The 25,857-nt window shown below is 56.6% G+C and overlaps 1 protein-coding gene and 1 long non-coding RNA gene across 2 annotated transcripts in view; one reads left to right on the top strand and one right to left on the bottom strand.

The window, feature by feature from the left end:
* WFS1 (wolframin ER transmembrane glycoprotein) overlaps positions 1-23,302 on the bottom strand; it is a 32,705-nt gene extending 9,403 nt beyond the window's left edge. The window contains exons 1-7 of the mRNA XM_006051832.3: positions 23,149-23,302; positions 14,859-15,091; positions 5,647-5,729; positions 5,043-5,187; positions 2,926-3,096; positions 1,149-1,229; positions 135-280 (exon numbers count right to left, since the gene is read on the bottom strand). Of these exons, the coding sequence (XP_006051894.1) occupies positions 135-280; positions 1,149-1,229; positions 2,926-3,096; positions 5,043-5,187; positions 5,647-5,729; positions 14,859-15,090 (858 nt within the window). The 5' untranslated portion in view covers position 15,091; positions 23,149-23,302. The remainder of the gene's footprint in view (positions 1-134; positions 281-1,148; positions 1,230-2,925; positions 3,097-5,042; positions 5,188-5,646; positions 5,730-14,858; positions 15,092-23,148) is intronic.
* Positions 23,303-23,392: 90 nt separating this feature from the next.
* LOC123334390 lies at positions 23,393-25,584 on the top strand. The gene is made up of 3 exons (XR_006552142.1): positions 23,393-23,741; positions 23,949-24,080; positions 24,466-25,584. It is a non-coding gene; the product is annotated as an uncharacterized LOC123334390 (long non-coding RNA).
* The last annotated feature ends 273 nt before the right edge of the window (positions 25,585-25,857 follow it).

Genomic DNA, 25,857 nt, shown 5'->3' with positions numbered 1-25,857 from the left:
GTGGACGACCTGGCGGCACAGGCCTCCCCAGGACAAGCGACACAGCCCTGGAGGTTCCCTGCTGGGCGAGGTCTCCCACCTACAGCTTCCTGGGGGGCACCCAGGCAGGCAGGTGGCCCAGGCCAAGGGCTCACCTTCAGGCGCAGGGGTAGGTCCTCGGGACTCTTGCCCGCCACCTCGTCATCATCGTCGTCCTGCAGGAACAGGTCGGCGGGGATGATGCCCTTGGCGTACTTCTTGGTGATCTCCACAAAGTCGTCCAGGGCTATGTAGCTCTTCGCTGAAGCACAGGAGAGGACACACGCGAGGTCGGTGAGACCATGAGCACTGCCGCCCCGTGGAGATGGGCACGTGGTGGGCAGCAGCTGTGTCAGGGTCAGGCTGGAGACGGGCGACCCCTTTCAGGCCCGGACAATGAGAGGAGAGAAAAGCAGGCCAGCCTGCCAAGGCTCCTGGCCTTGGGGACCCACCATCCCTCACCCGAAGTGTCCCCCCGCCCTTCAAGTCCTGGGGGGCTGCCTGAGCCAGGCTCCATGCGGACCCTTCTTCAGAACATTTTCCGTCTGTGCTGCTCAGATCCCCATACTCCCTGCAGCCCAGCCACCTACTAGCCCCTCCAGCCAATACGCATCCTCCAAGGCCCTACTATGTGCCAGGCACATGCCCAAATCTTCATTACCCCCCACCCCCAAGTTGAGCCCGATATCCCCACCTCCCCACAGCTCATGCTGGCGGCAGCCCCCACTCCCAGCTGGGTGCTCCCAGGCCTTTGCCAATGAGGTCCGCTCACTCAGTCTGGAGCATCCACCTCCTTGCCCCTCGTGGGCTACCCACCTCCCCGCCATTGCTGGCCCACAGCCATCACAGGCCCCAGCATCCTTCTCCATCAGGGACAGTTACACTGCCCTCTCGTCCCTCCAGTGTGTATGTGCTCCCAGTGGGTGGGGTCCAAATCCCAGAGCCCAGAACACCAACACCCAACCAATAGCCCTGAAGGGACTGGACGGAAGATCTGTCAGCCTCTGAGACCCTGGGGGCCGGGCCTGGACTGATGGGGGGTCGGGGGGGCACAGACATGAAGCCCGGGGTGGTGGGGGCGACAGCATGGCCAAAGGTGTCGCTAGCACAGGACTGGCGGCCGTACTCACATTCACTGCTGACTAAGCGTTCCAGCACGCGCCTCTGCTTCTGCAGGGACTTGGGGACGGGCCCGGGCTGCACCCCGCCATCTGCAGGGACAGAGCGGGGGAGAGTCAAGGCCGGCTGACTGCCCCATCCCCTGCAGTGAGTGAATGAAAGTCGCTCAGTCATGTCTGACTCTTTGTGACCCCACAGACTATACAGTTCATGGAATTCTCCAGGCCAGAATACTGGAGTGGGTAGCCTTTTCCTTTCTCCAGGAGATCTTCCCAACTCAGGGATCGAACCCAGGTCTCCTGCATTGCAGGCAGATTCTTTACCAGCTGAGCTACCAGGGAAGACCATGAATACTGGAGTGGGTAGCCTATCCTTTCTCCAGAGGAGCTTCCCGACCCAGGAATTGAACTGGGGTCTCCTGCATTGCAGGCGGATTCTTTACCAACTGAGCTATGAGGGAAGCCCCCATCCCCTGCAGGCCCCCAGAAACTTGCCAGTGTCCCCCATGCAGCCCTGAAGGGCTGTGCAAGGTCAACCCTTGGGACCACCACTGCTCAATCTCCATTACAAGGTGACATGGGCCCCGCTGGGCACAATCCAAGGCCTGGACACACCACACTCTCTGATCAGCACAGCCGGCCCCCAGACACCTTTGCTGGCATTGTCCCTTGGTGTGATCTTCCCCTGGAAGAAACCAAGCTCCCCAGGGCCACCGGGCAGGCCTTCCTGTGTCCCCAGCCCTGGTGCAAAAGTCGGTTCAGTGGGTGAACACAGAGCCAGGACTGAGATATCCTGCCCTCTGTCGACACCTTCCCCCCACAACGCCCACACCCAGGCAGGCGTTCACTGGGCTCTCCCATGTCGGGCTCCAGGTGGTCTTTGCAGGGTCGGGTCAGGTAGGGGCTGGACCACAGGGTAAGACAACACAAGGGGAGGGGCACCGTGACTGAGAGGGGCCACAGGAGCCCAGAGTGGGTGAGGGGGCAGCAGGAACGGGGCGGGGCCATGGCCTGCAGGGTCATTGGGGCTCCACGAGGGGCAGCCGGACCTGTCAGGTCAAGCACGCCTCTCGGGGGTCCTGCGACTGGAGCCCCAAGCCTCATGGCCGCCTCTGTCAGACCCTAGAGGATCAGAGATCAGACAAGAGTCCGGCCCAGAGAAGGGGCAGAGGTGCCCACCCACTCATCTTCTCTGATGTGTCGGCAGGTGGCCCCAGCCCCACCCCCACCATCTCCCCCTCGGGGCAGGAGGGAGCTGGATGGAGCCCTGGCCAGGTGCTTATCAAGGTTACCAAGAGACAGAAGTCAGCCCCAACCCTGGAAATGGAGAGACCACACCCAGTCAGTCACGCCCACTCTCCTGGTCCATCTGTCCTTCCAGCTGCCCGTGCCCTTCTCGGAAAGCCGGGTTAGAAGGAGGTGAGAGCAATGGGGTCGGCCCTGGAGAGGTTCTCGGGGATTCGGGGACCCAGGTCACTGCTGGCACCTCTCACCCTCCCCACTCCCTGTCCCCTTCAGGAGGAGGAGGAGGACACCCTGGACATGCCAAGGCCTGCAGCTCCGCCCATGGGCAGCAGGTGAGGGAACCCTAGGGGTGGAGTGGGTCAGGTAGAACCAGAGCTGGGGGGGCCCCGAGGGGCGCCAGGAACAGGACACCCAGGAAGGACGCTCCGGAGCCTTACACGACATCTGCGAGAAGCTCCCTGGAGCCCCCCAAGCCAGCTCCCATAGTGGAGCCCCCAGGATCCTGGCACAGAAGCCCAGGAGGCCCCACGGACAGAGCGCATACCGTGCTCGTTGACCTGCCCCACGTTCTCCAGCAGCTCCGCCACGGCCACCTGCTTCTTCTTCTTGGGGTTGAGCTTCCAGTACATGACGAGGGCTGCCTTGCGCACGGCCCGCTCCAGGTCGGTCTCAGAGGAGAGCTGCCTCACCTCCTGCTCATTCTCGGAGGTGATGCCTGAGAGAGGGAGGCGTCAGAGGCCTGGGGCCGCCTGCTTGCCCACCTGGAAGCTGGCAGGGACGCCCCAGCCCCAGCCAGCCCCGCCTGAAGGGGCTTGGGAAGAGATTCCCACAAGTGGCTTTGCAGGCATCTTCATCACCAGGGCAGAAACGAAGGTCCAGCCAGACGAGTGTCTGGCCTGAGTCCCCAAGGGTGGGAGGCTCGGCCCGGCCTTTCAGCAGACGCTCGCCGAGTGGCCACGGAGGGCTGGTGCTGGGCAAGGCCTCCCCACCTTCCTGGCTCCTTCCCCTCCCAGGTTCCGCCTCACAAGGACCCCTCTGGTGGGGTGCTACTCTTCTCATCTTACAGATGGAGAAACCGAGGCACCCAGGGGTGGTGGCCTGGACTTGGCGCCAAGGCCACAGAGTCAGAGAGGCTGAGCTGGTCTCAAACCCCGGTCAGTCTCACTGCAGTGAGCAGCCAGGCTGCAAGACAGGGGGCACCCCTACACTCACAGCATCAGCCCTTCCGAGGGCAGATGGGAGCAGTGTCCCCACGTAGGCGGCCCTTTCCCAGGGGGCAAGGCTCGCCCACAGAAAGATGGGGAGCAGGTTTCATGGGCCGTTTAGCGGCTGCCTCTCCCCCTGCACACGAACTACCAGGAACATCAGCCCGGCCACCCCCACCCCAGGGGACAGTGAGAATGCGGGTGGCGGACTGATATTATTTTCTCCTTTGGAGCATGTCCCTAACCTTCCACCGGAGCCCATGTTTCTTTTATGATCAGGACGCATTCAGTGAGAAGGTGGAGGGTGTGGGCTACGTGAGACCTGGCCCCCTCCCTCACAAGCCAGCCAGTCCTCAGGCCTGCCCTGGCCACCCCCCTCAGGGCCTCTGGGAAGACCACTGGCTCCAACTGTGAACTCTGGGGGCCACACTGACTCGACTGGCCAGGGCAAGACCATCCCACCTGCCCTGGAGCAAGGGAGGCTGGCTTGGTAAGAAATTCTGGCCAGCAAAACATGACCATTATAAGTCATTAAAGACATCAGCCTAATGTCCAGAGAAAGGAGACTCTATACAATAATAAATAATGTTAATAAATATCATTTCTATATATATCTTATATATATATACATACATAATGAATATATATACATAAAAATACTGTATATAAATTTTGTTTTATATATATCTATATGATAACCCTAATGTTTAAAAAAAAAATTCCAATATAAAACCAGAAGGAAAAACAGTAAACTACGGAGCACTTCTCTCTGGGTTTATAGATGATTTTTAGAGATAATTTCTATCTTTATGCTTTCTATACAGTTCAAGTTTTCTATAACAACCATAAACACTTCTGCAATCTGAGCGGGATAAAGGAGGCCCCCTTTACGACACACACACTTTCATCTTTCTTCTGAGGTTTGAAGCTTCAGGAAGCACTCTTCCCTGACACGAGGAATGAACCATTTCCCTTGGGCAGGATAACACAGTAAGTGTTCCCAAGTGGCTAGGCTACACATCACTGCCCCCCAACACCCACGCCCGTCCTGGTTCCGAGTGCCTGCCTGGGTGGGCCCTTCGCTGGCCCCCAGTCCCTAGCTGCTCCGCTCAGACCGGATGGAAAGTCAGTTCAGAAAGTGCTACTCATACCTCAGGCCTGTCATGCCCTCCAACTTGGCTCCACGGTCTACTCCTCAATTTGGATGAGAGCCCAGATGGTATATCTCATTGTAGACCCCACCACAAGTTAAAGAGGATGAAAATGGCTTTGTTCCCTAAATATCCCATGTTATACTCCCAAACCATCTACGCGGCAAAGCCACGAGTACAGCAGAAACCACACTCGTTTTTCCCAAGCGTCGCCAGCACCAGGTTTTCCTGTTGCTATTCCGGTTGGTTAATTTAGCAGAGTAGTACAGCATCCCTCGTGGGTCTCTCCGAGCCGCCTCACCTACCTCTCCTGTCCGCCAGGCATCGGCGGAGAAGCTTGACGGCCTCGCGCCGGCCCTGCTTGGCGGCGAGGGTCAGCCAGTCCACGGCGGTGCAGTTGTTGAGCTCTTCGTCCCCGTCGCCGGCCAGCTGCAGGTAGTGCTTCCCCACCTGCGAGCGGGATCTGGTCACACCACACACTGCGGCAGCCTCCCCGTGCAGCGCCCGGGCCCCCAGTCCACATCCTGCCTTGCCCCACCCCAAAACCAGGCAACCTTGGGCTCCCTCACCCTGTCCGCCCGGTGCTCCCAAGCCAGAGTGGGGTGTGGGGACCCCATCTCTCCACTGATGAAATGAGAGAGGGGGTGGGGTCATGCGGACAGGCAGGAGGCAGGGCTGGCATCAGAGGAGGTGATGCCCAAGTTCAGGTGTGAGCTGGACAGAGGTGAACACGTACATGCTCCCCGGAGAGTGGTGGGAAGAAAAGCAACACACCACAAACATGGAAACCCCACACATGGGGGCCCACGCATGGCAGGTGCAGGCAGGCTGTACCCAAGCCCAGATAGCATGCTCAGCACTAGCTAGTCCTGGGCGCAGCCCGAGCTCCCCGCGGACACTGGTCCTTACCTCCGTCTGTGCCTTGGGGTCCCCAGCCTTGGCCTTCTCCAGGACTTCCTCAAAGGGGGTGTCCACATCTCCCTTTGCAGGTCCTTTAACACAGGAAAGCAAGCAGATGGACTGTCAGCATACTGGTCCTTGTCGCTTGTTAGAGGACGTGAGGGGCTGGCAGAAACGGGCTTCAGCCCCGAGTCAGGAGCATGAGAGCGGTGTGGAGAGGACCCGCCAGGACTCTCCTTCCGTTGCTGCACAGCCACGGAACAGGGACCGCAAAGCTGCTGAGGGGTTCCAGGAAGGAACCCCTGTTCCAGGCACAGGGACAGAGCGGGGCACAGACCAATAACCACTTTCGCCCCTGGGGTTCACTGCAGCCAGAGCAGCTGATCTCAGGCTTGAACAGGGCTCTAGAAAGATGCAAGAGATGGAATGAAAGCCCCTGAGGTTCTTTATTTAATGATTTAAAGAACCTGCACCCCAATGCCAAGCATCCCAATAAACAAACCAAATCTATGTTTTCCAAGACAGTCATCTACACACGATTGACTTTCAGAGGTCATAATCACAGTACATACATTTTGAAACATACACATATATATTTGCACACCCAACTTTGCATGTGGCTCTGCAGTGAAACGCACCACTTCAGTGGCCCAGAAATCCCACCGCGGGGACACTCAGGGCCTCTGGGCCTCTCCTCTCCATCCGACCTTTAGATTATTCCCAGACTCCCTAATTTTATAAAACGATGCCACAAACCAGTCTGTGCGTGTATTTTTATTTGGGGGGCATTTTCCTGGCGTGGGTTCTTCAGGCGAATTACTTGATCCAAGGGTCCAAATATCACATACCTCGTGCAATATTTACTTCATAAAACGTTATCTTAAGTTACAAAAGCATCATGTAACTTCACTGATTTCACTACAACCTCTCCTGCAGTGTGTAGCATAACAAAAAGTTGTGTTTTTTTTTTAATCACTTTTCACCAGTCCCTTTTTCCGGTTTAAGCAACCAATACAGGGGGCCTCTGCCCGACACCACACCTGGCCTCCACCCATGGTCACCTCCCATCTTAGCAGGTGCTTATCTGGGGTTAACAGACTCTCGATCTCTAATTCAGGGAAATAAGAGCAGTCCCTAGGAACAGTGCTAGATGTCTGGCTATCCCGACCCATTCCTCCAGACCTTTCCCAGGACCAGCTCCGTCCACCAGGCTCAGAGTTAGCCCCTGTGTGCAGGGTGCCTGGTCGGGAGGCAGCAGGGCAGGGGCCTACGGTGACACAGCTCTGAAGTTCAAAGGCAGAGTGGCCGCGTCCAGTTTGGGGCACACAGAAGTGGGAGCAGGTGGCTGGGGATGGCTCAAACGGGAAGCGGGTGGCTGGGGATGGCTCAAAGGGGAAGATTCTTCCTGAGACTCACAGGTCAGGCCCCTGTGCTGCGCCCCTCTTGTTGGATGGCTTGCAAACATGATGATACCCATCCTGCTGTGGAGTTCCCCCTGCTGAGCTTCCTCACCGAGGTCCTGGGACCTCACCTGGCCTGGGCCCAGGACATCCACCCCAGCCCTGGCCCCGGACCTCGGTGCTTCTTAAGTCATCAAGGTCAGCTCTCCCTTCTGGCTGCTGTCACGCTCTCTGCCGGCCCTGGAATGCACTTTCCGGCCAAGGAATGCACTTTCCGGCCAAGGGCTCAGACTAAGAGAACAAAGAGAAGGGCAGGGAAGGAGGGTGTGCGGGGTTAGAGAAATCCGACCCAAGTGTGAATCTTTAGCACTCTGAGCCTCAGGAGTGAAAGAACATTGCTACCCTATCGGTAAACTGGAGAAGGGAATGGCAAACCACTTCAGTATTCTTGCCTGGAAAATTCCATGGACAGAGGAGCCTGGCGGACTACAGTCCATGGGGTCTCAAAGAGTCAGATACGACTGAGTGATGGAGCATCTATCAGTAAACAAAGGATGTGGCAGTCCCTCCTACCATGCACTCTGGGAGACACAGGATGAGAAAGCACAGGATACTGACCTCAGAGAGCTGAGGGGCAGATCAAAGGAATGATTTCCATGAGCCCAGACTCTTGCATCTTCCCCATACACAGAAAAGCACTAAATTCCCTGACTCAAGATATCTGGTTTTCTTTAATTAACAGTAATCTACTGATGTTCCGACTACCTGGTCTTTGTTGCAAAATCCCCTGTGTATCCTGGCTCCTCCCTTGTCTCTTGGGAGCACTATTTCAGAGCAATCTGAGATCTGAGAGGCTGTGTTCCAGGGTTAAGTCTTCAATTTTGTCCACCAAATAAAACATAATTCTCAACTTTTAGGTTGTGCTTTTTTTTTTTTTTTTCAGTTGACAGCACCAAAGTGCTGTGTGACCGTGTGAGACTCATTTCCAATCCCATCGTCAATATCCAGCTGGTAGGACTGTTAATGAAGAATGGGACACTTGGGATTAGGTGCCTGGTCCAGAGTTGGGTGTTCTCAAGGTGCGTCCCCTTCCCCTCTCCATGCCCTACCTCTCTCTGCTGACCCCAAGGCCTCCCTGGCTCGCTGAGGCCGCATGTCCTAGTTCAACACCAGGTACCTCCTGCGAGTTCACAGCTCTTTTCCTGACCGACTGAATTCGCAAGTCCAAGGTCATGGAAGATTCAAGTGTAGATCTATTGGCTAAAAAGATTATTCTGTCCATGATTAATTTTCCACAGAAGTTATTCATGGCCTGACATTTTGTCATGAAATGAAAGGAGGGCCCTGGAAATTGTCCCCTCCCCCAGCACAGCCCATCTCCATGTTCCTGCATCTCTCACGGTCCCACAGGCCTTGAATGGAGACGTTCTGTGTCTAGCAGGTCTGGCCCATCTCCATGCCCTGGGGCAGGACACAGATCAGCAAATGCTGAACAGACAGAGGGATGAACGGATGGGGGACCGACAAGGAAGGGTCTCCAGCTCTGTCTCCCCAAATCCTCGCATGGCACCTGGAACACGTGTGGCCCAGAGATTGAACTGCCAAGCTCACCTTCCTGATCTGAGCTGGTTCCAAGTAGAAATGGACAAGGATGAGTACTGAGCAAGTCAAATGCTCCCACTCTTCAGGACCACTCCGGGTCCGTGGGCTGGGGAGCCTCAGGCATCCCCTCCCAGCAGCCCTGAGGGTTCTGCCATCCCCTTGATCCCCACCAAGTTCTCCTGGAGCCGGCCGGGAGCAAGAGAGAGAAGCTGGCTTCCAGTTTCACCCGGCTGCTGCAATCTAGGTTGGCTGGAGCGCATTGTTTAAATTGCTGAATGCACGCCAAAGGCTCTGAGAAGAAGAGCACAATCTGAAACACGCAGTGAGCAACTGTGTTGCTCCCGTCTCTCGGGGCTGCTGCCCTTCTACATCACTGGCCCTGGGGCAAAGCCTTGGCCTCCCAGAGTCCCTGGTCCTCTCCTGATGCCCGCCGCATGGGCTTAGCTGAGGGAAAGGTGACAAGAACCCAAGGGCATCCCGTGTGTCCTTCTCATCACTGTGGGTAGCTGGGTCACCCTGCGCCAGGGGGTGCCCCATCAGCCTTTGAGATGCTAACCCTGGTTCTCATGAATACACAGGAAGGACAAGCCTTGTGACCCCGCCTCTCCCAGGGGCCTGGCTGAGCTCTAAGGCGGGGGTCCCAGCCGGGAGGTCCCAGCTTCCCACAGGCCCGAGTGGGGGTCATGGACCTTGCCCCTCATCACTCATCCAGCAGACATTTACCGAGCACCTGCCCTGGACCGGTCTGGGTGCCGGGAGCCAAGGGCACTGAGCCAAAAGAGGTAGGAACCCCAGCTCTCCCTACCCACCCAGGGTGCCAGCGATGACAGCCACGGTCCACAAGTGGAATCTATGGAGGTGCCAGGAGTCATCAATCCTGATGGGAGAGGCTTTTTGGAGGAGGTGACACCCAAGACTTGGAATGCAAAGAGGAGGGGAAAGGTGAGAGATGAAGGGCATATTGTCGAGTTTCCTGAGATCTGAGGAAGCCACCAGACCTGAGAGAGCCTCACTGCCCCAGCCATCTGTCTTCACAACAGGTCATCCTAGAGTGAGGGGGTCACAGGGATGCTACAGTAACCAGACAGATCAGGGCTTCCATCAGAGTCAGGATAAATCCGGGTACAGAGCTACTGAGATCGTCGAGCCAGCACCTCCACTGGACAAGGAGAAACTGAGTGTTTATGGCTGTGACTTGTCCCCAGGGCAGCAGGGACTCAGCGCTTTGCATCCACTCCCTCACCCCATCACATCCCGGCCTTCCTCTCACCTCCTGGCCTTCCTCGGGGCCCATTCCCTCTGTCCAGCCCTGAATCCCACTGTGAAACTGCCTGCCCACCCCCCAGGCCCACCTGATGACTCCAGCCAGAGGCCTGGAATCAGTCTAGCTCTCCTGAAGCCCAGTCCACCCACCGCCCTGCATCACCGCTGGCCTCAGCTCCCACGGTTGTCCAAGGTCATCTCCATGTAACAGAAATCATGCTGCTCCTCTCATTTAAAGGCTTTAATGCTCCCCAGAACACCCATTCTCCATACTCTGACCCTCGAGGCCCTACTTGAGACTGTCTGACTTCTTGACCCCATGTCCAACCGCTGCCCAGAGCCATCACCCTTGGAGCCCCTCATGCCCTGTGTGTCTTGCACTGTTTGGGCCTCCCTTCACTGACCAGGGGTCTCCCTCCTAGAGGTGGGCCCTGCATGCCCTGCCCACCATCTTCTGCACCCACTGGGCAGGCCCTCAGTTAACACCAGGGTGAATGCTTCCTGGCAAACGGAACCCCCACCAGGGGTTCCAGACACCATTCCTGTCTGCAGCCCTGCGGCCACCTCAGCAAGTGCCAGCCCCACGCTCAGAACTGGAGGCCTTGTGGACTTGGCACTCCTGAGGGCCTGTGAACCCTGCAAGGTTAGCAGAGAGGGCACCTCATCCTCCATGGCCCCTGCCTGGTGCCCCCCACAGAGGACAGAGTTACTTGGTTCTTCTGTCTCTCCCTTCCCTTGAGCCTTCACCCCCCTGAGTCTGAAGACCAGCCTGGGCTCCGACCCTGGCCATCCCTGCTGTGCTGGTACACAGGGCACTGCTCTGAGCCGCAATGCAGGAGGCAGGCCCAGGGCCCTGGGCACTCCAGAGCTCCATCTGTGGTCACCGCTGCCTCCAGAGGCCATCAGGGTGGCTGAGCACAGACTCGCAGACTGTGTTCCATCTCGACTTGACCCCTCACCTGGGGTCCTCTACTTAACCCCTGACGCATGCTCCTTGGAAGAAAAGCTATGACCAACCTAGACAGCATATTAAAAAGCAGAGACATTACTTTGCCAACAAAGGTCCGTCTAGTCAAGGCTATATTTTTTCAAGTAGTCATGTATGAATGTGATAGTTGGACTATAAAGAAAGCTAAGCGCTGAAGAATTGATGCTTTTGAACCGTGGTGTTGGGAGAAGACTCCTGAGAGTCTCTTGGACTGCAAGGAGATCCAACCAGTCCATCCTAAAGGGAATCAGTCCCAAATATTCATCGGAAGGACTGATGATGAATCTGAAACGCCAATACTTTGGCCATCTGATGCGAAGAACTGACTCATTTGAAAAGACCCTGATGCTGGGAAAGACTGAAGGCCAGAGGAGAAGGGGACGACAGAGGATGAGATGGTTGGATGGCATCACTGACTCAATGGACATGAGTTTGAGTAGACTCCAGGAGTTGGTGATGGACAGGGAGGCCTGGCGTGCAGCAGCCTGTGGGGTCACAAAGAGTCGGACACAATTGAGCGACTGAACTGATCTGAACTGGATGTGGCTGGAGAAGTGAGTTAACATAGACAAGGACCACAAGTGAGGCCTAGCCTGGAAGGTGCTATGCCATCTTCCTTTTGGAAGTACTTACTGGTACTTGACTGATGCTCAGCAGAACTTTGCTAGAGGGACAGAGGAGTTAATGAAAACTAACCCCAATCCCTCCCTGGGTGGATGATCTCTGAGCTGTGCAGGGCTGGCAGGGCGGGGTCTGCTGTGTTCAATTCAGCCATGGTGACAGCACAAAGGAAAGGGACGCAGCACAGCCCAGACATGCGGGGCTGGGAGCCCGAGGCTGCCAACCTGCCCAGAACTTGCTCAGTACTCTCAGCCCCTCTCCTCGGGGACAGAAGCCAATGGAGACCACATCTGTTTCCTGACTCTCCTTATCTGAAACTGGCAGTCTTGACTTGGTCTGTCCTTGGAGGCTGTTTCGCTTCACCCAGATTGAAACCAAGCATGTTTCCAGCCCTGGTCTCAGCGCCCTGCGGCTGTGGGGTGGTGTTTGTGGCTGGACCAAGATTCCAGATCAGGCCCAGGTCTGCCCAAAGGCCTTGGAGACAAAACAGAGATCTCTGAAGGAGATGTGGAGCTCAGAAGGGCCCAGTGGGTGTGTTTCTGGGGTAAGGTGGGCATTAGTCCAGCACGATTACACAGGGGAGCACAGGCTTGGTTCACCTTCCAGAGTCCGGAAATCCCTGCAGCTCTGCTGGGGGCAGGGGGCCTTATGGGACAGGAGACTGGGGTCATCCCTGCACCCATCATCACTCAGTGCTGGCCACTCTGGCAAGTCAGGGGCTTGCTTTCCTGGTCTCTAAATGGAGACACGGACAGAGCCTTCCTCTCGGGCTGCCGTAAGGGGTCACATAAAGCCTCTGGGTCCACAGGGCACCTGGCAGGGGCCTCTGCAAAACAACAAGGCTGGGTGAGCAGGAGAAGGGTGGGGTGGGGGCTGAGACCCCCTTAACTCATACGGAGCACCTGGGGGAGAGGACCCTGTGACCACAAAAGTCACGGCATCTTGCCTTGTGGTGGTGCAAGACACGAGAAAGCACATGCTCACATGCGTGCACACACACTCGTGTGCACACACACACACGCACAGTCTGCAGCACAAGCCTCCCAGGAGGAGAAAAGAGCCTGACACTCACACGAAGCCGCTGCATGTGGACACACGGGCCCGAAGCCGAGGTTAAGGCTGGTCACCCAAGAGGGACTGGGTGGGGCCCTAAAACTGGACGGATGCCTCAACGCACATGGCGACGCCCCAGGAGGGGCCTGAAGAGGAAGGGGTGGCGGGGAGGAGGCTTGATGACACCCACGCAGCACATCGGGTTCTGCAGCTCGAGGCACAGACCCCTTCCCCCACACCACCACACAGGCACCTAAGGGACCAGGGGCCTTGACTCAGCACCACATCCCACGTGCCAGGCTGATGAGCACGAGGTCCCAGCATGCGGGCTCCACGTGGCTGCTCTGACTTCACAGAAACAGTCTCAGAGAGGCCTCCCGACTTCCTGGAGAGGGCACACAGCTCAAGGTCAATAGCCCAGCCAAGCGTCCCACCCCGGCTGTCTCTGTCCTTCCTGTACCACCTCGTGGCTCCAGATGCTCCATACATAAACAGCTCGTATGGAGAGACGCATGCTCCGGCGTCCCGGCCGGGGTGGGCAGGAAATCAGCACTGGCGCCAAACCAGACAGCGGTTTTCAAACTGCAGACATCGACCCAGAAGGTCACAGAGCCAACTGAACTGCCCAAAGCAGCATTTGTTTGCACATAAAAGCAAGAGCATGGAGACTTACCAGACAGCCAGGCACACTGTAAAGGCAAGTTTTGTTTTGGAAATTTCCATCCCCACTGCGTGTGCGTGTGTGTGTGTGTGTGCATGCAGGCACGTGGGCGTGGGCGCCAGGTTATGACTACGGTACATGTATTTCTTACTGTGGGCAGAGGTCAGAAAGTCCAACAGGCGGTGAGCCACGAAGAGAAGCCACGGGGCTTTCACCACCCCTGGAGCTCGTGTCCCCAGCGGGCTCTGTTTTGATCGCTGTACCTACAGTGAAAGCCAAGGCCCCGATTTCATAGGGTTGGTCACTGTGAGTATAAGACAGACATACTGAGAAGCACCGCGTGAGTTATTAGAAAAAGTACCATTGATGCCAGCTATGTTTTCCCCAAACATCACAGCCGGAGACCCAGGGATCCTTGCTTTTATGAAACTCACAGCAAGGCTTGAGGCTTTTTTCACCTACAACAGCCCCCGAAGCGCAAAGGAGCCTTTCACAGCAGCTCCTGTTACGGCCCGCTGCCCGGTCCTGCTCAGTCCTGCTGTAGCTCAATCCCAAGCCTGACACACGAGCATCACCACTCCGATCCTTCCATCCTTCCTTCCACCCCATCACCTGGGAGGTCCAGGGCTCTCTCCAGGCCAAGCCCACCCAAGGCGAGGTCAGTTCTTCCCTCTGGCCCTTGCCCGTGCTGTGCTCTCTCCCCCCACAGGCTCCAACTTGCTCAGGCATCCTCTCTTCCCAAGGCAGGCCTCCAGCTCCCTCCCCAGCCCAGTACCAGGGCCACCTCTGTGCTCCCCAGGTCCCGTGTTTCCAGGAGACTATGGACCCTTCGGAGGCAGGGCTCACCTATGCCAATGGCCACTCAGGGCTGGCACCAGGCCGTGCTCGGTGAGCAGCAGGTGGACTGACCAAACCCTGGCGACCCTCCCCCATTGTCAATGGCACAACAGCCAGTGGTCCCAGCCCACCCGGGGCCTCACACTATCTCATCTCGGCCCCTGAGAAGTGCCTCCTGGGACAGACTGGAAACCTGAGGGGGGGCCCCAAGAGTGGACTGGGGTTTGGGGCCATCCTTGGCCGCCGGGCCTGGGCATGGAGGATGGTGGTCCAGAGGGCAGTGGGGACCTGGGCCAGGGGCCCAGGTGAATTCCAGGGTGTCAGCCGGCCTCCAAGGGGAGTGGCCACGGGGGGCCCCCAGACCAGGCAGAGCGACCTGACCAAATGGCCACTTGAGAAGTGGCCATGGTGGACAAGGGATGATGACGTGGGCCGCCCCAAGTGCTGGGGGGGACCAGAGGGGAGCCTGCCTCCCGCCACCTCCCACCACACAGCGCCTGGTGCAGACCACCTGCCGAGTCCCTGAGCAGGTGGGAGCTAGTGCATTCAATGATAAATAATGGAAGGAAACATGACATCTGCTGCAGCCCAAGTCTATGAACTTGGGAGCAGATCCTGCTGGGAGGTGGGAGTCGACAGGCCTGGGTGGAGTGGTTGGGCCCGACTTCAGGGGACAGCTGCCCGTGGAAGGAACCTTGCAGGGGCATTTGGCCCACATGCCAGGACCTGGGTGTCCACGCTGCCCACAGAACACCCCCCGGGGAGGACAGTCCAGCATCCCAGGCCCGCCCCTTACCTGTTCCATCCATCCTCTCTCGGCTCCTGGCCCGTGAGGCCTGGGGCATGGCCGGGGCAGCTGGGTCTCTCACATCTGATCCAAGTCCAACTTGGGGTCCAGGAGCGGGGGGCACCCCGCTGAGCTCCTGCTCCACCGAGGTGGTGGCGTTGAGCCGTGAGCGGGCCTGGGGCTGCGGTGATGGCGGAAGCTGGGGGCCAGAGGAGCTCGGAGGAGAGGCGCTGGAAGCCATCCTGATGCGAGAAAAACCGGGGGGTCAAACACACGAGGCCAGCCAGGCCCAGGCTGCCCTGGTCCCTAGCTTTTGGTTGAGAGACGGGACGGCAAAGGGAAATGGAAGGGCGCTGCCCAGCATTCCATGTGATCTCACTCAATCTCACGACAGCCCCAGCAAAGACACTCCCATTTTACAGACGAGGAAGTTGAGGGAGGAAACTTGCTCAAGGCCCGCTGGCCTGGCAGGTCCCACAGCAGCCATGAGCTGGGCCCTCAGTCTCCAGGACTTGAGTTCTGGGCCTCAGGTGTGCTCATCTGAGAAATGGGGATGCGGCAGGTCGGGAGGATTCAGTGAGATGGTCCACATGGAGCCCTGGGCACAGCATCTGGCTGCGCTGTTATGAAGCTGGTCTCCCAGTCTGTCCACCCAAAATCTGTGCAGGGGACCTTATTTGGAAGACGAGGTACTCTGCAGATGTAATCAAGGATCTTGACAACAGAGCATCCTGGCTTAGGGTGGGCCCTAATCCAAGGACCGGGGTCCTTATAAGAGGGTAACACACAGAGAAGAGGATGCCACGTGGAGGAGGGGGCAGAGATGGGAGACGTGGCTGCAGGCCCAGAGACACCAACAACACCTGAAGTCAGGAAAGACAAGGAAGGACTCTCCCACAGAGTCCCCGGGACAACCAACCCCGCCAACATCCTGATCGTGGACTTCTGCCTCCAGAGCTGTGAGACACATGTATACCTGTGGCGGATTCATTTTGATATTTGGCAAAACTAATACAATTATGTAAAGTTTAAAAAAAAAAAAAAAAGTTTCTGTGTTTAAAGCCACCAAGTTTCTGTCAATTTCTCCTTAGAGCCCTAGGAAAGGAATACACTGGCACAAAGTGGAAGTTTAAAATAAACTTGAGAGGGGCTTCGCTGGTGGTCCAGTGGCTAAAACTCTGAGCTCCCAATGCAGGGGGTCCAGGTTCGATCCCTGGTCAGGGATTTCGATCCTACATTCTGCAACAAAATTATCCTGCATGCCTCAGTGAAGACCTGGTACAGCTAAATAAATGAATAATAAAATATTAAAAAAAAAATAAACATGAGAAGCAGAGGGAGGGAGGGAAAGGGGGAGAGGAAGAGGGGTGGAAGACAGGTGTGGGGGGAACACAGCCCCTGGAGCAGGATGTGGTCAGGCCTGGCCAACTCCAAAGCCCCCACACCAGGCTTGAACCCCAGGACACAACTCGGCTAGCCTGACGGCACCGGATATGAGCCCATGCTAGACGTGGGTGATGGAAACCGGGGGGCTGGTGTGTCGGAACCTATGACTGGAACAGACTGGCAAGCAAAGAGATCCGATGACCAACAGGGGCAAAGGGCTCGATTAGTCAATACTGTTGTTTAGCAACAAGGCGAAAATCACCACTGACACAACTGGGGGTGACCACGAGCCCCGGACGACGGGGCTGAGAGCTCCAGGCCTTCCCCAGCCCCAGGACCCCAGACCGGGGCCCTGGGGAGCGGGGATGGGCTTCCGTGGACACAAACACTGAAGCAGATAGGACCACGTGCACTGAGCGGGGTGTCCCCAAGGATCCCACGGCCCCCACCCCAGGCTCAAGGCCACGTCCACCCTCTTCATTGAGATGAGGAAATGAGAGCAGAGCAGGGAAAGGCCGGGGGTGAGGAATCCGGCTCCCAGACTAACCCACCACAGCCACTGTGCTGCCAGTTCTGGGGTCCTGAGCGGGTCACATTCCTCTCTGCCCCTCAGTTTCCTCGACTGTAAATGGGGGTACTGTGAGGACTACATGAGATCAGAGACCAAAAGGGCCAGGCTCCCAGGTATCCAAAGTGTCCAGCTCCGGCTCCCCCGAACCTGCAGGAGTGGGTATCTGAAGCATGCCTGGAGACCGCCGTCACCAGAAGAGTCAGAGGAGGCTCCAGAGATCAGACCTGCATTCACCAAAGGACCCTGGAGATTTCAATCTGGGCACGACCCCCCTTGGAGGGACGAGCCCTTATTTTAAAACATCCCCTTGGCTGTGAACCAAAAGCTTGTCAAGCCACACAGATCTCTGCTTGGAAACCAACGCAGTGCTCAATGCTGTTCCCAAACGCCAGGCTTCCAGGAATCAAACAAAGAGGCAACTTTTGTGAAATCCATCATCTGGGTAGACGGGCAGGCAGGCCCCGTGGGCGGACGGCCAGCTGGGGTGGGGGGCGGCGCGGGGAAAGTCAGCCGCGGATTCGGCAGACAGAACCCAGCTGTGCAGGTCCGCAGCTGATCCGAGACAAACCACGGGAGTCACGTCTGACCTCACCATCTCCTGTGGCTCCCACTGCCCAGGAATCGAGTGCTACCTTCCTGGAGTGGCAAAGGGCAGCTGGCCTTCGGAGAGCTGACTTACACCAGGGATCCTCTGTCACTACTAACAATGCAACAAGCGTGTCTGGAACTTGCCCTTCTCAGCAATTTCCACCAATTTCTCCTGGGGGTGCGGGTGGGGGTGGCTGGCCCGGGAGGAGCGTCCTGCTGTTACCCAGCTGTGGTGGATGGTGAGATAACCTGTCCTTCCACGCTCACCCCCTTTCACAGACAGCAACCTCGGCTCCAGAAAGGTGAGATCCCTACCCAAGGCCTCGTAGCTCAGAGTCTTGGACCTAGAATTCAAAACCACAGAGCCTCTCATTCAGAAAGACCTCGTTTCTGAAAAAGAGGCCTCTCAAAATCTGCCCACCTGCCTCTGCTATCCAATCCCCACCATGCTTTCTCTTCCTCTGTCACTCACTCCCAAACCTGTGGTTCTGTGACCCCCACGCCTTAGCTCTCGAAGTGCCCCCAAGACCTGGAAGTGTCCTCTCCGCCGGGACCAATCCAACACGTCATTCAAGTCAAGGGCCCAACTCGCCCCCTTCTGGGAGTTTCCCAGCTGCCCCTGCCCCGAGTTCTGTCTCCATCACCTGCTATCAGGTAACCACACAGCACCCAGGGCATGTCTCCTGGAGAGCTCTCTCTGCCAGGTGGACAAGAAGAACTCACACCTGTCTGTCTCCCCATCTACGAGGAAGGATGGGTCAGGAGGGACAGCACCATCCCTCACCAGCAGGACACAATTTTTCCACCAAAAGCCAACACAGGGAGTGAATGTCCATTCTACCTTTCATTAGTAGCTACTTAGGGCTTCCCTCAGAGAAGGCAATGGCACCCCACTCCAGTACTCTTACCTGGAGAATCCCAGGGATGGGGGAGCCTGGTGGGCTGCCGTCTATGGGGTCACACAGAGTCGGGCATGACTGAAGTGACTTAGCAGCAGCAGCAGGGCTTCCCTGGTGGCTTAGTGGTAAAGAACCCACCTGCCAATGCAGGAGACCCAAGACATGCGGGTTCAATCCCTGGTTTGGGAAGATCCCCTGGAAGAAAATGAAAACCCACTCCAGTATTCTTGCCTGAAAAATCCGATAGAAAAGGGGAGCTTAGCGGGCTACAGTGCATGGGGTTTGAAGAGAGGCGGACAACTGAGCGACTGAGCACATAACCTCACAAGGTCTCAGTTTCCCCATCTGTAAAGAGGGAATAATGCCTCCAGTGAAGGGGTGCTCTGGGGTGTAAGGGTGTGAAGAAAGAGAAAGCAGTCTGCAAACTATCAATCATTAAAAAAAAAGCCATTTCTCTCAAGTGCAAAACAAAGGCACATTCAGTTGAGAGACACCTTATAATAGAAATTTCAGGAGAAGAGGTAGCTTCTGGCTGGCCTCTTGGGCTAAGTATCATGCATGTCACATTATAATTACAATGAAACTTTTAAAGTGAAATCTCTAGTTAGTGAGAATGGACCAACAGAGGAGGATTAATTTTCAGATTTCCTGAGAGTCGGCCAAACCCTTTATGGATCAAAGGCCTTGTTACTTAAAAACAAACAAAATGACCCATTGCCATGGATGGGTCACAGAGAAGACTACAGATGCTCTCCCGGTGGAGGGACCCACAGTGGTGTCTGGTCCTTCCTTCTCTGACAGTCTTCTTTCCGGCATCTCATTCACTCAGAATCCCTGCCTCCGTGCTTGCAAGGTACATCTAAGGCAGTCTGGCCTGGGGGAAGGAGCCCTGGGTGGAGAAGAGCTGGCCCCATCTCGCTGTGTGACCAAAGAAAGCAGGTCCCTCCCTCCGGCCCAGCCCGGCATCCTGAATCTCAACCACAGAAGAGAGCATCAGCATTGCGCTCCGCCCCGCCTCCAAGGCTCCTCCAACGCCTACGAGGAGGGGCGGTCAATCCTGACCGCCACCCCACGGTGAGAGTGGTGGCTTGGAACCTGTCATTGTGTCAGATCCAGAGTGGCTGGCATTCTTTCCACATGAGCACCCAGGCATAATTTTACCCCAGCAAAACACAAAAACGCCAGCAACCACAGAGCTCAGTTGAGGGTCTGCCACCCCTGCAAGGGGGCTGCTGGGACCACCTAACTACTGACAGGTGGAGAATGGCAGCATGTGGCACCAAGCTCTCTGCTGCTGCTGCTAAGTCGCTTCAGTCGTGTCTGGCTCTGTGCGACCCCATAGACGGCAGCCCACCAGGCTCCTCCGTCCATGGGATTCTCCAGGCAAGAGTACGGGGAGTGGGTTGCCATTGCCCTCTCCCAAGCTCTCTAACCCTTGCTTATAAGGGCCAAGCCCACTTGGCTCTCGACCCCCAGGGGACCACCCACCTCTGAAACAAGCCCTCAGGGGAAGACTCAAAGACATTCACGTGCTCTAATGCCAGCTACAGGGGAATAACCTGGGATGCCCACTGTTTCACACCCACCCCACATCCACACCCATCTGCGGACCTCTATGTCTCTGCTCCTACAGGACGCCTCTCAGGTGTGTCCACCATACATTCCAGCGCCATCCAGAGAGGGCAGGTGTGAAACTCACAGCCCCTCTAGATGCTGCTACACTCCACAGCCGTTAGCCACAACTTGTGGAAGAATATTTAAAGGCAAGGACGTGTTTGTATAACTCTGTTGAGCAGGATTTATAGCAACATTGAGATACTGAGTCTATTTAGATGAAAACAAAATGCATCTGCAGAAAAAGATGGAAGAAAATGCCCCGCCTCCAACAGACAGCAATAGTGTCTACGTCTGGGTGAAGAGGGTAGGTGTGTGCTCAGGCGCTCAGTCATGTCCGGCTCTTTGTGACCTCATGGACTGCAGCTTGCCACGCTCCTTTGTCCATGGGATATCCCAGGCAAGAATACTGGAGTGGGTTGTCATTTCCTCCTCCGGGAGATATTTCCAACCCAGGGATCGAACCTGTTTCCTGCGTCTCCTGCATTGGCAGGCAGATTCTTTATACCACTGAGCCACTGAAGTAGTTTTATTTTATTCTTCTTTCTAAATATGCTCCCCTAATTTTCTATAATGAATGTGAAGGTTTCTGGAATTACAACAAAATGTTAATTCTGAAAACCATCTGTGACTGAGCCCAAAGCTAGAGGGTCCAGGGGTTCTTAGGGTCTGGGATGTCTGCTCTGGCCTGGACAGCCCAGCCGCTTGGCACAAGGCTGCTCAAGACAAGGGCACAAAGCCCTTGGAGACTCCCAGGTACCTATTTTTGTCCCAGAGTCTTAAGGGCCAAACCAAGGAACATTCCAGCTCTACCAATGTGCCAAGTTCACAGGACTAAGGGGGAATCAGGCTGGGGATGCTCCCGCCTGGCCAGGGTGGGTCAGTGGGCATGGACTGTGGGCTGATTCTGTCCCCGGCCTGTGCTGGGCCTCCCCACCCCACTGGGGATCCCACAGGGCCAGCCTTCGCGAACTTGCAAACTCATCTGGATGGGAAGGATGACACCCAAACAAACCACCGGGATGGCGCACTTGCGGGGGGCAGCAGGCACAGAAGGGGGCCACCCTCAGCCGTGGGAAAGGAGCAGGGCGGGGATTCTCCACGAGAGGCCCGGGCCAAGCCTTCAGGACAAGCCAGTACAAGCCAGGCAAGGGTGAAGGAGGGGGAGGAACAGAGGTGTGTGGGCATTTCAGTGGGGGATTGCCCAGGAGAAAAGGCAGTGGACAGAGAAGGAGCTGGCAACACGGTGGGGAAGGTGTACGTGGCGCAGAACTGAGCCTGGGCAGAGGACACAGGAAGGAGAAAAGAGGCTGAGTGGACAGCCGGGAAGCTGGGGCAGGCCTAAAACAAGTGCCAGGCTTGGTGCTGGGGTTGAGCCCCGGGCAGAAGGAGAATTGAGGGCCGGACTACAGGGCAGCAGCAGTTTGAGACCCATCCAGGCTGTGTGGAGACAGGCCAGGGAGACCGAGGAGGGAGCCGGGCAGCCTTCCAGGGAAAGTGAGGAGGCCTGGCCCGGGGCAGGCATCTGAGGACAACTCCTGGGCCAGGAGAGACAAGAGCATCCCCAACTGAACGAGAGGGTGTGGAAGCAGGATGTGGTCTGACTGGTGGTACAGGGCCATGGTGGTGGTGCCACTTTCTGGGGAGGGGACCTGAGGGAGGGGACAGAGTCGTCTGAAGAATGGAGCAACCTCTCTACCAGACCCCTCTCATCACCAGCATCATGGACCAGGGTTTGGTCTCTGTCCATGCACTTTGGGGACTGAACTAGGTCCCCCTTTGCGACCAGCCCCCAAAGGCCTATCCAGCCTTGGCCTGGGAGGGGCAGGGGTGGCCTGAGTGGGGAGCCCTCCAGATTCCTTCTATCCTGGGAAAGAAGATGAGATGTGGTCTCCGGGCAACCTTTCCTGTGTCTAGTCAAGGCCCAGCTGCTGGGGGGAGCAAGAATATAAAGGAACCTTCCTCCAAATCCCTGTCAGATGCCAAGGGGGCATCGGTGAGAATCACAGCCCCTTGGAGACAGGCAGTGGGGAAGAATGACCTCTGGGCTCCTCGGCGTGGCTTCCTCACTGGGGCTGTAGCGAGGGAGGCAGTCCGCACACCAGGTACCCGGGGCACTGCTCCCTGAGTGCTGGATCCCGGAAGAAGGGAAAGCCCTTTACAAATGGGCCCTGTGCCAGGGGTCACTGTCCAAGGTGAGGAGAGGCACGCATTTGTTCTCAGCGACTGCCCAGGAGGGGCACAGGTTTCCACCAGGCTCTGCCCGATCCACTGTGGGGTCTTGGGTGGGTCATCAAGCCCTAATGAGCCTTGGTTTCCTCATTTGTCAAATGGGCCAATAATCCCATACCCCTAAGACTACTGGGACAGTCAAATACTGTGTAAGTGTTAGTTCCTCGGAATTTCTTAACATCAACTACAACCACTGGTGTGAGAGGCCTCAGATCCATCACAGCCCGAAGAGGTGGGTCAGATTTCCCAGAAAGTTTCCATCTGTCAAAGCAGAAATTGATGTTCCCCCGGGGGCTGGGATCACCTGGACTCTCAACACACACACACACACACACAATCAGCGCACACACACAATCAGCAGCCCTCATGAAGGGGTGGGACACACACACCCACACACAATCAGCACACACACACACGCACACACACGCACACACACACAATCAGCAGCCCTCATGAGGGGGTGGGGGGTGACATGCGCCTTCCAGCGGCCCCAGGGGCACTGAGGGCAGCTCAGTGTCTCACCGAGCAGGCCGAGGGGGAAGGGCCATCATGACGGGGCAACTCGAGACCCATGATGTGGGGCGCAGAGGGCAGGGGCGCCCCCTTCCACCCACCGGGTCCCCAGCGCCAAGAGCCGCCTTCCTCTGAGGCCGGTTTTCCCGCTGGCGGTGGAGCGGAGGGGGGAGGGGTTCGAAGCCAGGATCGCGGGCGTGATGGTGCTCAGAGCGCGCGGTGCCCCCACGATGCCCGGGGAGCCCAGGCTTGGGGTTGAGGGGGCGCGCATCCCCTGGAGGAAGCCGCGATCCAGGCCCGGGCACGGGGAGCCCTGAGTGTCGCGGAGAGGACAGGACCCTGGCCCTCCAACTTCTGGGGAACTTGCAGGGGACACTGGTACCAGCCGCCCACCGCTCAGATGGGGAAACTGAGGCAGAGGCGGGCGGCCAGTCCAGGCGCTCTCGGTTCGCTTTCCAGGTCCCGCTGCGACCGCCCCTCGCTCCGAAGTACTCACCGGCCCGCGAGAGGGCCTCACGCGGCGCTGCGACGCCCTTGAGCCTCCGAGCTCGCCACAAAGTTGATCGGCAGCAGCTGGAGGGACCAGGGCCGAAGGAAAGCAGCCGGGACCAAGCGGGCTGTGCTGGTTTCAGTGGAAGCCGGTGAGCGCAACTAGCAGCGCGGGGAGGGGAGGGGCCTGGGCGGGGCCGGGGCGGGGCCGCAGGCCGTCCTCCACTCCCGACGCGGGCCGGAGGACGCGGCGCCGACTCGGCCCGCTGAGCGGCCGGTCTGCCTGCCAATCACGCCGCACCTCCGCCAATCACAGAGCGCCTCGGCGGCTACAGCCTACGGGCCCATGGCGCGGCCTAGCTTGAGGACGCCGGGAGGGCGGGTCCGGCCCGCCCACTGCGAAAGTTTCCGAGCTAACTCGGGCAGTGCTGTCCAGACCGAACCCTTGCACGCCACGCCACACCCACAGGGCGTCCGGGTTGCTGTGCCCGGCTGCAAGCCCACGGGCGAGGCTCAAGACGACCTTTCACCCACTACTCTGGCCCCAGGCTCCCCAACTTCAGATTTATTATCATTGCTCTTGCAATATTAACTGACACGGTGAGTGCCTACTATGCACCAGACGCCTTAATTTTCGGCCCCATCAAAGATGGAGAGGGCTGCCCTAATGGAGCACGAATTGGAAATCCCATTTAATGTGACTCATTTAACCAAGGACTGCTTTAAAAGCACAAGATCAAATGCAATATAGCATGCATTCACAGAGTAATTGTGAAATTCGTTTAAAAATATCTATTACCAACCCAGGGAGTGGTGCAAGGATGAGGCAGTCTGGAAACCCTCTTCTTTCGGTCCTTCTCTGGGGTCTGAGCCTGAAGAAGGAAATGATAACCCACTTCAGTATTCTTGCCAGGAGAATTCCGTGGACAAAGGAGCCTGGTGAGCTACAGTCTCTGGGATCGCAAAGAGATGGACAGGACTGAGCGATTAACACTACCCCTGGGGTCTGAGAGGGGTGGTTTGGAGATGAGGGCAAAGGTCTATTCTTAAGCCAGGCCTTGGGGCTGAGAGGCCCGGGTTGGCAGCAGGGGCACCTCTTGGGCTGTATCTGCTCTATGTCTGATCCTCACAGCCAACCTGAGATGCCTGTCCTGGGTTATCATTGCAGACTGCGGCTCAGAATGGCCGCTGGAAACATGTTACCAACAAGTTGAGAGCAAAGATTCCAGATGGTTCCGGAGATGAGGTCTATCTGCTGAAAACACTAGCTCAGGGAATTTTTTAAGCCTTGTGATTCATATCAGTTCCCTCACTTTATTCCCAGGTGCCCCACCTCTGTCCCATCGCCATCTTCTCATGTGACCCTGTGAGGCCCACAGAAGAACGAAGGAGCCGGGCATCCAGCAGCACTTGCTTTGCTCCAGGCTCAGTTTGGGGGCTTTCACATGTTTTTCATTTCACCCCCAATAACCCTGTGAGGCAGGTAGCATTGGGTTCATCTTTCTTGATGAGAAGATTGAGGCTCAGGCATAGAAGGTTTATTTGTCCAGAGTCATACAGAATTCTTTCCCCCATACAGTATACTAATTACAGAAAACTTGGAGGATTACACAAAATAGAACAAAGAAAAAAACCACAGGCTGTTACTGTTCACATTTTGTAATGGTTTATGCATATTTAAGGAAGGGTTTCCAGAAATCACTGTGGTTACACTGCGCGTGTTGGTGCATGTGTGTGTGCCTTAGGGCAGGGGTCCCCAACCCCGGGCAGGGGTCCCCAACCCCCAGGGGACCAATACCGCTCAATGGCCTGTTAGGAATCAGGTTGCACAACAGGAGGTGAGTGGTGGGCGACCAAGCAAAGCTTCATCTACCACTTATCATTGCTCCCCATCATTCGTGTTACTGCCTGAACCATCCCCCCAACCACCCATCCATGGAAAAATTGTCTTCTAAGAAACTGGTCCCTGGTTCCAAAAAGGCTGGGGGCCAAGGCACTAGGGCAAAGCCCTAGAAGCAGAATCCCTAGATTCTGAGAGGATTCTTCACATCTATAGATACATTTTTTCTGAAACAGGCTTCTCAAAGTTACTTCCAGTGTATCTCCAAGGGGCACACACTAACTTCGGGAATTATTTATTTTTTACCCTTGCCTAATATGGTAAGTGGAAAATGGTTTCTTTGTGATTGCAATCTGCATTTCCATGGTAACTCAGAGGCTGGACATTATATATTGCTTAATTTTGAAAAGCATTCACTCTCTCATTTATCTATTGGGAGCTTAGAGGCTCTTTGAAAACGAATCAGATGAGTTTCTTTTATTTCTAACCCAAAGATGGGTATCTTCGAAGGAGGAAAAGGCAAGCTGCTTTGGAATTCTTGCTGGGAAAATGCCATGGACAGAGGAGCCTGGCGGGCTGCTCCCTGTGGGGTTGTAAAGAGTTGGAAATGGCTGAGCGCGTGCACACACATGCCCTTGTCCTTACTGCCCACCCTCTCCTTCAGCTCAGAGGGCTGGAGGCTGACCCGAATGACTCCTGCAGCCCACCCTTGAGAACCAGCAGCCCTCCTTGCACCTGCAAGCCTGGGAGCAGAAACGCCTCCTCCAGCATCTCGACAGGACTTTTCCAATTCATTCGTCGCTGTCTACAAGAACATAAGAGGCTTGTCATCCACTCCCACTGGCTGGCCACTGCCTAGGAGACCACCATCAAGTA

This window comes from Bubalus bubalis, chromosome 7 (genome assembly GCF_019923935.1).
Source record: "Bubalus bubalis isolate 160015118507 breed Murrah chromosome 7, NDDB_SH_1, whole genome shotgun sequence".
Classification (NCBI taxonomy): Eukaryota; Metazoa; Chordata; class Mammalia; order Artiodactyla; family Bovidae; genus Bubalus; species Bubalus bubalis.
The sequence above is the reverse complement of the archived record's forward strand: the minus strand, read 5'-3'. Positions and strand labels throughout refer to the sequence as shown.